Source organism: Humulus lupulus, chromosome 5, assembly GCF_963169125.1.
Source record: "Humulus lupulus chromosome 5, drHumLupu1.1, whole genome shotgun sequence".
Classification (NCBI taxonomy): domain Eukaryota; kingdom Viridiplantae; phylum Streptophyta; class Magnoliopsida; order Rosales; family Cannabaceae; genus Humulus; species Humulus lupulus.
Genome location: NC_084797.1, coordinates 26,749,999 through 26,763,142, shown reverse-complemented (window position 1 = coordinate 26,763,142; position 13,144 = coordinate 26,749,999). Strand labels below are relative to the sequence as shown.

Sequence of the window (13,144 nt, the reverse complement as noted above, 5' to 3'; positions counted from 1 at the left end):
AAGTGATTGGATGTAAATGTGTTAAAAAGGATGATGAATATATTTTTGAATGATTATGACTTGCGGATTTTATAAATTATGGCAATTTGTAAATAAATTAAGAAAGAAAGAAAACTATGTCTTAAAATTCATATTTTAAAACTAAGACAAGTAAAAGATAAATTTCATGCATAAATATTGTATTTTCCTTAATAAGGTTTGTGCAGATTTTTTTTGAGAAATATTATGTTAAAAGACGTCTATAAATTGGTTTATTAAAAAGTGAGTAATATTAATCCTTGTACCAATTTTTAGATAATTATAAACTAATCACTATAACAAAATAAGCATTTAATGGCTATATGGGGGAGACATTGTAGACATTTGATGTCTCCCCCTAGGGAAGACGTTGTTGCAGGGGCCATCTAAAGTGGCCCTATGACGTCTCCCATGGGGAGACTTTGTAGACATCCAACGTCTCCCCCTGGGAGACGTCATAGGTTGTACACGTACACCCTATGACGTCTCCCAGGGGGAGACGTTGGATGTCTACAAAGTCTCCCCATGGGAGACGTCATAGGTTTTTGTATTTTTTTAAAAAAAAAATTAAATAATTATTTTCAGTATATTAATTAATAGAATTAAATATATTAATTTTTTTTGAAATAGAATTAAATATATTAATTAAAAAATCTAAATTATATACAAATTTAAATTTTGAATTTTCATTAATAAAACCGAAATGTGTATATCTAATATGTTTTTGCTAGCTAAATATAAAAAATTGTAATATTTGTTGTTAAACATACAAAATTAACAAATATTACACTAGCTAGCTAAACACATAGTAAGAAAGAAAAAGTAAAAGTAAATGACAAAAACCTAATATGTGGGACGATGACTTTGAATTATCGGTAGCATATGGTTCGCCCAGTGTTGTCGCATTTCATTAATCTGTGCTTGTGTATATGGTGTAGTGTTTAGCTACAAAAAATACAAAGTAAAATATATTAGTTAATCAATTATTTGATTATATATACTTTAATAATAAATAAATTATTAACTTTGTATAAATTTATATACATACCTCTTTTTTCAAGTAACGTCCAGGTCGTGAATGTTCAATGTAATCCTTGAACATTCTCATCACATAATATCCACATGCCACATTGTCTGGTTGATGCGGACACTAATATTTAAATAAAATATCAAGCAATTAATATAAAAAAATATCAGTAAAATTCAAGTATAATTAAAGTCGTAGTTACTTACTTTCGGTTGCACAATTTCTATATTATTTGGAATCTCGGGAGGTTTTGGTAGACTGGTCAGAAAAAGGTTGAAAGCATTGACTATTACTGCCACAATTTCTTCATGGTTTTCCAGTTCTGAGTTCACCGGATCACAACAACAAACGTAATATGCATATGGGGCCAATATAATCAACATCCAACGATCACTGCACAAGAAAAACAATACTTGGTATAAGTCTCCAACGCAAATGTTATAAGGACTTAGTATCTGGCAGTAACAAATTTTTGAACTTACCCATGGTTCCAGGGGACAATCATAAGTTGCTCACTTGATCTTAATTGATGACAGCGCTTGAACAGACCTTGAACATGCTCTTCAAATGAACTTCCTTTAGTGGCTACAACATTAGGATTGACAAATAAAAACTTATTTTGGCGCCCTTGTTCTACCAAAAAATTGTATAACAACCTATTAAAAAAAGAGTAGTAGTCAAAAATATAATTTAGGAAATTTGTTGTTAAAATAAATCAAATAAGAAAGGTTAAGTAAAAAAATTGTGAGATACCTCATGTAGCAAACGACAACTCCTTGTCCAATCTTTTCCATTCGAATAAATTGAAGTATGTCCTCTTTGCATATGTAAAGACTTGAAATATCCTGACTGAATACATCCTCATCTATGCCTGGATTGACACAGTCATCGTCATTCCAACGAGATATAATATTGTATATCTGTTCCAAAGGACTGGTGTCTTGTGTCAGAGGATCACTCAAACGTCGTGTTCTTTCTCGGGGTCGTTGTGTTGAAGGAGCAATTGGTCATTCTGATATGTTATTACTTCTAGAACAAGTCTGTAAAATAATATTAATAATTAGAAAATTTATAAACAAATTGAAATATATAATAACAAATATGATTATATAAACATGATACATCACCTGTTCATGTATATCATCATATACGATGACCAATTCCTTAGGCCATGATATAGGATGCCCAATAGCCTGAATGACTATGTACATATGCTGATCAGGTTTTGCATAAGGAAGAGGTGTCGCCGGCTTAATAGCGTCAGTAATCACCACTTGGTAGTTGTTACCCAACTCTTTGTCAATGAGCTTGCCTGATGCAACAATATTGGATAGCGAACCAATGGCTAACTGACAACTAGGTACCTGCACATTATAATAAGTAGCATTATGTATATATGTGTGTATGCATGTACATACATAGTCATTTTCAACTATCAAATTGAAATTACCTCAGTCACAAATGGTACTGGTGGTTCAGGCTGATAGTAAGATGGTGCTGGTGGGTCGGGCACATAGCAAGATGGCCCTGGAGGGTCGGGCACATAGTAAGATGGTGCTTGTGGGTCGGGCACATAGTAAGATGGTCCCGGTGGGGTTGGAACTACTGGTGGGACTCCAATATTGGATCCTGAACCACTCTGTTGGGCCATGAAAGATCTCAACATTTCCTCTTGTTTACGAAAACGTTCTTCTAGACGCGCTTCTTGTTGACGATGTCGTTCTTCTTGTTGACGAAGTCTTTCCTCAAACTCATTTCTCATAGCACTAGCCGAAACCGTGTCTTTCGATTTCCCTTTCATTTTGGTAGGTTTCGGAGTATCCCAAAACAATGCAGGGGACACACCGTAACCTTTGGCCCGAACACGCCCTCGTGGCTCGGGGGTGCCCAATGCCCTCGCCAACACATCATCAGGGCCTTGGGGTTCCCATTGACCCTCCTCAATGAGTTTTCGATAATGAGTCTGTAAAATAAAAGTAATTTATTTAAGTTAGTTATATTAAAATAAATAGATTATATAAGTTCAATATATATATAAAAACTTACAATGTTTTTTTTGAACCTCGGCTGCCTCTCCAATAAGTTCTCCTTCTTTATTCTTCGGTCGACCCATCGTCCATAAATCAGCTCTATCAATATCAGATAATTGTTGCCCAGTCTGTTGTTGAAGCATCTCTTCCACACGCACGTAACCTCCTCTAGATAGGTTGTGGTTGTATTTGTTCATTCTTCGATATTCTTGCATTTGTAACCTCTTATCTTTCCACTCTGGTGTTAATCTTGAGTTGACAAATTCTAACCATTGCTCATCTGTAATGATCTCCTCAAATCCAAATGGTTTCCTAGGGGGAAACTCATCTGGTCTTTTCTCTAAAGCATTAAAGATGTGCTTCCTTGTCGTGTCAGTCTTCCATTGTCTGAACATCTTTGCTGCGTCTTTCATTGTCTGCTTTTTGGAGCTATATTCCAACTGAAAAGTTTTCTGCAAGTTTGAAATAATAATCATATTAAATCACATATTTTAAAATCTTTAAGTAAAATAGAAGTAATTAAATCATACCTTCATTAAATCCCATATATGAGTTTTGTTCTCCACTGGAACTTCGTTCCAGGAGTTACAGGTGATGGGCACAATAGTCCTCACCATAGAACCCAACGCTGAAGATCGATTACTTCTTGCGGTACCTATTACTTGACCATATTCATTGAACTTTACAGGTATAAGATTTCCTTCACTTCTATTCTTAATCCATTTATTCATCCATGTGCGTCCTCACACATTTTTATCATCTGTAATCTCTGCCTCAGTATCAGGATTTTGTTGAGGATTTTCCTCCTCATCACTATCACCAAAAGGATCTGACATCTGTGAAACATAAAAATCAATATGATAAGTTATATATATAGAAAAAAAATGACAAACAAAAACATATCATAAACAAACCAAAATCATTTTTGCAATAATGACAAACATAATTATATTATACCTCACATCAGGTTATCAATCCATAAACCTTCACCATTATCACGTAAACAAACACCATCATCATCAATTTCATCATTACATATTGGTGAAGTGAATATGATTGATTCTTCTTCAATAGGTATATCATGCAAATCACCATCTTTGGTATTCCATTCTTTTGTTGGCGTTGTAAGCACAATTGACCATTGGTTGTCTGAAGGATCATTCACATAAAACACTTGTTTTGCTTGTGCAGCCATTATAAATCTGTCAGATTTGTGCCCTAGTCGATTTAGGTTTACTAATGTGAAACCAAAATCTTCATATATTATGCCACTGTCACTCTTCACCCAATCACAAAAGAAAACAGGTATTCGAGTTGTGATATAATCTAACTCCCAAATTTCTTTAATTACTCCATAGAAAGTCATATCACTTTGAACAGGATTTTTGTCTTTCGCACTGGATATTTGCATAGTTCTAGCGACAAGACTAACACCACTATTTTGTGTGGTTCTATTGGTATCACGCTCCCTAGTATTGAATTGTGTACCATCAATTACATATGATGAAAACTTGATGACTCTATGAGAAGGGCCTCGAGAGATCCACTTAACAATGTCTGACACATTATTTGATGTGTTTTTCAATTCATTGACAACCTATTAAAAATAAAACTAGTCAAACAACATACATTACTATATAATAAAAATAAAATCAAAAAATCAACATAATATACCTTATTTTCTATCCAACTATTAAATGTACGATAATGTTCGTCTTGTAACCATTTGGAGTTCCTTGACTTTGATGGAAATTTTGTCTTGATCCAGTTAAAATGTTCCCTTCAAAATTACATATGTTGTTAGTGAACTGATTGTGAAAGTTATCACATATTTACATTGCATATGCATTATATCTATGAAGATAAACTTACTCGATATAAGGCTAGATTTCATTAATATTTTGCAATACTAGACGATGTGCTTCATCTAGTTCATCCTGACTCACTGCGCAAACAACACTACCACGATGACTATGAATCTCAGCATTATTAACTTCATTTACCCCAATCCTCTGTACACCAGCCATGTATTCGGAACAAAATTCAACTGCCTCTTCAGCAATATAACATTCCACAATGCACCCTTCTGGGCGACTTCTATTTCTGCATACCCATGGGGGTAGATTGTAAATGACAAGCATAACAGGCCAACAACTATACTTACTACTAAGAGAAGTGTGTGGATTAATCCCGTCAGTCGAAAGACCTAAACGAATATTACGAGATTCATTTCCAAAACAAGGCCACTTCAAATCAACCCTCTTCCAAGCTAAGGTGTCAACTGGATGCCTTAATTTACCATCATTTATTCTCTCATTAGCATGCCACGATAAATTTTTAGCATGTTCAGCATTTCTAAACAACCGGATGAAACGAGGAATAGGAGGAAGGTACCACAAGACCTTGGCGGGTACTCCTTCCTTGACATCCTCACCATTTCTTTTCTTTTGCCATCATGACTCACCACAAGATGGACACATTTTTGCATCTGCAAAGTCATTCCGATATAACATGCAATCATTAGGACATGCATGAATTTTTTCATATTGCATGCCCAATGAGCATAATGTTTTCTTTGCTTCATAAAATGAAGTTGGCATTTCATTACACTCCGGCAACAAATCATTCAAAAAACAAAGTAGATCAGTCATCCCTTTATCACTCCAACCGTGTTTAGCTTTCAAATTGTACAACCTAAGGAGTGCGGATAACTTTGTAAATTTTTTACAACCGGGGTAAATCGGTTTCTCAGCATCACTAAGTAGTGTCTCAAACTTATCTGGGTCTACTCCGGATCCATAATGTGCGTCATCAATCATATCATCTAATGCATCACAATTCTCCTCTACTATATTCCTCCTTACTTCATTGGGTCTACTTGGTGGAGTTGGCGCGACATGCATTCTCTCCCCATGCATATACCAAACCGTGTAACTTTTGTCGATTCCATTGAAAAATAAGTGTTGTTTGATCTTACTAAGATCCATTTTCCTTACATTTCCACACTTAATACATGGGCAACGAGTAAATTTTAGGTCTTTCACATTCTCCGAACAAAATCTTAAGAATAAATCGACCTCGTTTTTATATTCCACGGATAACCTATTCGCTGACATCCATTTTCTTTCCATATCTTCTCCTATGTCTATGAAAAATTAAACAATAAAAACTACATAAGCATATAGCCGAGCGTATGAAAAATTGGGCAGCATTTCTTCTATATTAGTAACCTAGCCATCAGTCAATCTTATCAAATCCAATCAAATAAGCACAACACAATTCAAATATAATAATAGAATACATAATTCTAGACAAAATCGGACAGCATTTCCCCTATAATATTGATCTAACCATCTGTTAACAACAAGTCAAACAATTCAAACAGCACACAATAAGTTTCTTCCTTATAGCTCCACAGCACACAAACAAATTTTCCAGAACCTACTTCACTAAAACACACAGTTCTCAACCTTCTGTTATCACCGCAACACACAATTTTAATCTCAGAACCTACTTCACTATGGATGAATATTTAAGATATTCAAACTCCTCTAACAAAAATTTAATAATACTAAAACGAGAGATAAGATAATGTATGTACCTCTTGCAATTAATAGTCCTAGCTAGAAAATTTACTTCACTTTGCAATGCACTTTGCTATTAAATTCACAACCAACAAAATTGAATTAATTAATAAATAAATAAAACATAATATATATAATCAACCTACTTCAATGTTAATAAAATAATTAAAATATAAATACAAATATATAATTTTTGAATAATATAATAATATAAATAAAAAAAATCATAAACATATATACTTGAATTACTTATTTCTATACATGCAATTTAGTATGTAAATTAAAATTAAATTATTTTCCTTATTTTAGACACATATATATACTTAATCAACCTAAAAATTTAATTAAAAAAAATCTACAATTTTCGAATTAAATTGTAAAAAAAAATAAAAAATAGTAAATAACATGGTATAACTATTAAATCTCAATTGTGTATCTCAAATCTTCATTAAAATCATTTTTCAAACTTTTAAAAAATATTTATAATAAACTCACAAATCATAAAAAAAATGCACAAAAATAATTATTTCTATCATTCTAACTATAATGCATTGTTTTAATAATGAAATCATATCTCAAATCTTCTTCAAATCAAGCAAATATTACCCAAAACCGCAACCCACAATACCCTAAAATCTCAATATTAACCCATTATAATTAAAGAAAATAAATAAAAATATATTATCATAACTATTATACATTAATTAAAATGAACAAACATACCTAAAATTAGTTTTTGGAGGAGAAAATCGGCCAAAATCGGTATCAATTTCGCCCAAAATCACCCACAATACCCAAAATCGCAACCCACAAAATATCCTAAAATCCCAATATTAACCTATTATAGTTAAAGAAAATAAATAATAGTACATTATCCTAACTATTAAACATGAATTAAACTTAAAAACTTACCTCAAATCAATTTTTGGAGGAGGAAAACGGAAGAAAAATCGCCCAAAATCGCCAAGGAAATGCCCAGAAATCGCCTCTGGTTTCGTCTGGTTGGTGATGGCTCGGGGAAGGAGATATATAGGGGAGGCTTCCAACGTCTTCCCTGGGAAGACGTGTACACATCCAACGTCTCGCCTGGGAAGACGTGTACACTTCCAACGTCTCCCCTGGGAAGACGTCCGATGTGTACACGTCTTCCCAGGGGAGACGTTGGATGTGTACACGTCTTCCCAGGGGAGACGTTGGATGTGTACATGTCTACCCAAGGGAGACGTTAGAGGGCTCCCATTGTCAGATTTAATTATTATTTTTTCGACTTTTTAATTTATAACAAATAACGTCTCCCACCACTTTTAATGACTTACCTTGGTAGTCATCAACAAGAACTTTTAATGACTTACACCATTAGACTTTAAATATCCCTGAATACTTTTAATGACTTACACCATTGGTGTAAGTCATTATAGAGAGTCATTAAAAGTGAAAATTGTTGTAGTGAATAATATGAAATTTGTGATCTAGAAATGTTATTTTCAAAAGAAATTAAATGTATATGTCACATTTTATTGGTACTATTTATTTTATTTTGCCAAATTAAAAGAGTACTTTTATGAAATTAGTTAATTATGCCAAATTAATTATTTTAAGCAACTATACAATTTTGTCACATTTCTTTTTATTTAATAATAAATAAGATTATTATTTTGTACAATTAAAGCTAAATAATCATTTTAGTAAATTAAATTTTTGTAATAAAATTTATGAATGACAATTGTATGATTTACGTGAATAAAATAGCAGTAACCAAGTTGATAAAATATTTTATGCTTGTTGAATTTTTATGAAATGTAACAATGAAATAAAGGAATATAATTTATCAACTTCAAAGCGAGTTTAAAGAACCCTCCCACATATGCATGTTACATGCAAGTTTATTTTTTTCGTTCAAATATACACCAATTAATCAAATGTATGGATCTTGTTTCGTAACCATTGAGAATTACTTAGTAGAATTGATATTATTCTTTTATGATTTTTTGCGAATTTGTTGTATGATTTAAAGTTGTGGTTCAACTTGTGTCACGTGTGCATGACCCATACACATGTGGGATATGCTTGTATGGTATGCTTAGTTTTAATTGATATTGAGACGAGTGTTTGATTGTTATTCTAGGCTCGTTGTGAAGTATCCCACTTTTTAAATTGCTTGGACTTGTATCAAGGAAGTTAGCTAGATTCTTATGCTATTATGTATGAGAAATTAATTGTGAGATAAATTGTTATGTATGTATGTGATCTATGAATGTTTGAAAAGTAGAGTGTTGTTAGCGTGCTGAACGCGACATAATAAATGAGTTACTAAGGTATGACGTAACTCATAGGGCAGATGCGCCGATGTTATTCTAGGACGAGAGCTCATAAATACCTCACAAATGAGGATTTACTGGTTACCTCATAGAATTTTTTGTTTTATTTGTTATGATGAAATATTCAGATAAAATGTATGAGATTATGATATGTCTATGATATACTATTTTAAGCTTAAGAACGATGAGAATAATTTTTTATTGTATTTATGTGAATTGTTGTTCTTGTTTGTACTTCCTTACTGGACTTTTAGCTCACCCCCCTTACTTTCCCTTTCAGGTAGGCAATAGATTTTCTTATTGACACACATGGTGATGTAGGGCGCTCCTTGGTTTGAGTATGTATGTCGTGAGACTCTAATGAATGGAAAACGATCTAGAAACACCTAGGGAGATTTTTATGAGTTATCGTGTTTAATGAAACTTTCATATTTTATTTTTAAAAATTGCATGAAAGACATTATGTTTTTTATTTTAACAAATGGATCCATAATGCATGATTTGATAAGACCCAATTGAACCAATTTTTGGATTATGATATTTTTCTAAATAAATTATCAAGGTGTCATCGTTTACAAAGATAGTAGTATATGACGTTTTATAAAATATCATAGCTTCAAATGTACTAATTTAAAAGAAAATCTAAACAATAAAATTAAATTAAATAAAACTTTTTAAACTTAAAATATAAATCGATTATTAAAATCAAATACACAAACTCTTTTCTCTCTCGAGTTTCAGATCTACTTCAAATCGACTGCATTAATGGTTTGTGAATTGATAAATTAATGATTATATTGTTGATTTTAGATGATAAATTTGCATTTTTTTTTAGTGATTTGGATTATATTAATGGATGAATTATTGATTTATATTGACCAAATATTTAATTTAAATGAATTAATGAATCTGAGTGTATAAATCTAAATTTATGAATAAGAACAAGCTTGAATGTGGGTTTGTTTAAGTGAACTTGAATTTTGTAGTTTAACTTTTTCAAAAAGAATTTTAAATAATATTTTTAGAACTAATAAAAAATAGATTTTTAGTTAAATTTTTTAATAAAGAATGACACAATTTGATAGTGGCTAAAATTTGGAGGACAAAAATACTAATTATTTTATGTCATATCAGTGTTTAAACGACAAAACGGAATGAAAGCTAACAGAATGACTATGTTTCTATAAATGATAAAGTTCGGAGGAATTTCAATAGTCTGTATATTTTAGGAGGCACGATCAGGTAGCGTTAAGGAAAAAATACTAATTATTCAAAAAATTATATTTATGAGGCATTACATTACAATCTACCTGTCTAAAAAATGAGTGCCACCTGTAGGCAAAAAATTAAAAAGAAAAAGGTATGTTACCAAAGAATTCACTTAAATTTAGTATACTAAAATGACTTATTAGGCGGAATTAGTAGAATTTCCTAAAATTAGAGAAATAACTCGAGAGGTACAAATATAGTAAACTAAATCCAAATCAGAATTGAATTGAATTGAATTTAATTTGGTCCAACCCTTATTTCGTAATTAGAAAATGAGTGACTGTAATTAATTAGCTATTTTTACATAAGTCCGAAATAGTCTATGTTGCTAAAAATAAAATAAAATAAAAAACACAAACATAGAAAAAAAAACCTATCTATAAATTGATTTATGACCCATTTTCAATAATCTCAAAACAGAATAATAATACAATGGCACAATTTCGTTTCTTGGTGGGAGTTGTACTGCTTCTAGCAGCGTTGATTTTGGATGAAAGTAGAACATGCACAGCCCAAGTTCCAAACACAGCGGCAGCGGCAGTGAAATGTTCTCGGAAACACAGCGCAGTTTTGACGGAGTTCGGTGGCGTGGGCGACGGAGTTACTTCCAACACTAAGGCCTTCAAAGCCGCTATTGATCATCTTAGCACCACCGCATCGGACGGTGGAGCACAGCTCATTGTTCCACCTGGTAAATGGTTGACCGGCACCTTTAATCTCATCAGCCATTTCACTCTTTTCCTCCATAAAGACGCCGTTATTCTTGGCTCTCAGGTATTTCAATTTGTAAACTATCTATCTATATATATATAACTAAAAATGTAATGATGGTCTGATTATGTTTGTAAGATGATGTATATGTGTGTGTGTGTATATATATATATGCAAATAGACTGTTAAGTTATATACATAACCCCTGTAATAAGTGTAATTTGAATGCGTTTATGGTTGTACATAAAAATAAGCGTTTTTATTTTTATTTCTTTTATGTACACGTAAATGATTCATATGACTTGCAGAATTCAGTGAAAATGGTATTTAACTACGTACGACAACCATATATACATATATATGTATATATATATATATTTTGTTCATAAATTAAAATAATGAATTTAATTGTGGTTGTATGTTAATGAAATGGACAGCAAGCGTCAGATTATCCAATTTTAGAGCCATTGCCTTCTTATGGAGTAGACAAAAATTTCTCAGCAGGAAGGTACAGCAGTCTAATTATGGGAACAAATCTCACTGATGTTGTAATTACAGGTAACCAAGTTATTCATTTTTTTAATCAACAAATTTATATACATAAGCCAAAAAAGAATACATATATATATGCTAGTAGATTTTAGTTTTCATTTTTTTAATTGAAAAATAGGGAACAACGGCACCATAGACGGACAAGGTGCAGGTTGGTGGACCAAGTACCGTGCTGGTGAATTAAAGGCAGTGAGGCCATTAATGATCGAGATTTTGTTCTCCACTGATATCCAAATCTTCAATCTCACTTTGCTTAATTCTCCTTCTTGGTTCGTCCATCCTGTATACTCAAGGTTTGACTTTGACCCATTTTTTTCCCTTAAATTAATAATAATATATTAATTTAATTACTGATGATTACGAGTGACTGAGATCTGCAGCAATATAATAATCCAAGGACTCACAATTCTTGCTCCAGTTGACACTCCTAACACAGATGGAATCGACCCTGGTAAGTTTACTTTATTATAATAAAAATTCATATTTCTTTTATATATATAGTTCAAAACAAATAATTATGATTTCATGTGCTGTTGATGAAGATTCATGTAACAACACTCGAATTGAGGACAACTTCATAGTCTCCGGTGATGATTGCATCGCCATAAAGAGCGGTTTTGATCAATACGGAATTAAGATGGGAATACCAAGCGAACACATCATAATCCGACGGTTGACATGCATTTCTCCAGATAGCGCCACCATCGCTCTGGGCAGTGAATTGTCAGGTGGAATCAAAGACGTTAGAGCCGAAGACGTCACATCTCTCCACACTCAAGCTGCCATAAGGGTCAAAACGGCGGCGGGTCGTGGTGGCTTTGTCCAGGACATCTTCACTCGAAGATTTGTTCTTAAGACCATAAGATATGTGTTCCGGGTGAATGGAATGTACAAGTCCCATGCCGAGGGTTTCGACCCCAATGCCATGACGAAACTTGGGTCCATCAACTGCCGTGATATGGTGGCCGAAAATGTCACTACCGCCGCCCAGATTGAAACACTACCAGAAAACAATTTCAAGGGTATTTGCATGTCCAACACCACCATGACATTGTTCCCACTCCTCAACATCACCTACAATGTTGTGAGTGGACTCAAGTCAAACAATATTGATTGTCCATACCCTGAAGATAAGTTGCCCATTGAAGATGTTCCCTTGAAGACATGTTCTTTGTGAATGTTTTAATTAAATACGTATAGACATATAATCATATCTGCTTGTTTATTTTTGGTAAATAAAATATATATGTCATTTTCTAAGGGCATATATACTTTTTGAAAGTTTTTTAAGGGAATATACCATTTATTTTGTTGGAGATTAGGCTTAATCCACTTTGGTTTTGTATTACAACTCAAAGCATTAACAACAAGTACTCTAACTCTATAGGTAGAGAACAAAAAGTTACATAAATACAAAAGAATCAAAGAGTAGAGTGGACATTTCTAGAAGAACAACCTTCAAACACAAAATCACAAAATTATGATTTTATGTTAAACACAAAAGTGACTTGACACAAATATAGATTTGTTGTCCAAAAATCTCTATTCCTAGCATTCTCCTTAGAATTTCTTGAAGCTATTACAATGGAATGAGATTGTGATTCACAAGCCTAGATCTTTCATTGAAGTCAAGCG

General features: G+C 32.6%; 1 protein-coding gene across 1 annotated transcript; it reads left to right on the top strand.

Annotated features, from left to right (window-relative positions):
- The first annotated feature begins 10,323 nt into the window (after positions 1–10,323).
- On the top strand, positions 10,324–12,686 carry LOC133780332 (probable polygalacturonase). The gene is made up of 5 exons (XM_062220139.1): positions 10,324–11,020; positions 11,395–11,515; positions 11,628–11,802; positions 11,890–11,960; positions 12,052–12,686. Exons 1-5 carry the CDS (start codon positions 10,679–10,681, stop codon positions 12,684–12,686), a joined length of 1,344 nt encoding a protein of 447 aa, XP_062076123.1. The 5' UTR covers positions 10,324–10,678.
- The last annotated feature ends 458 nt before the right edge of the window (positions 12,687–13,144 follow it).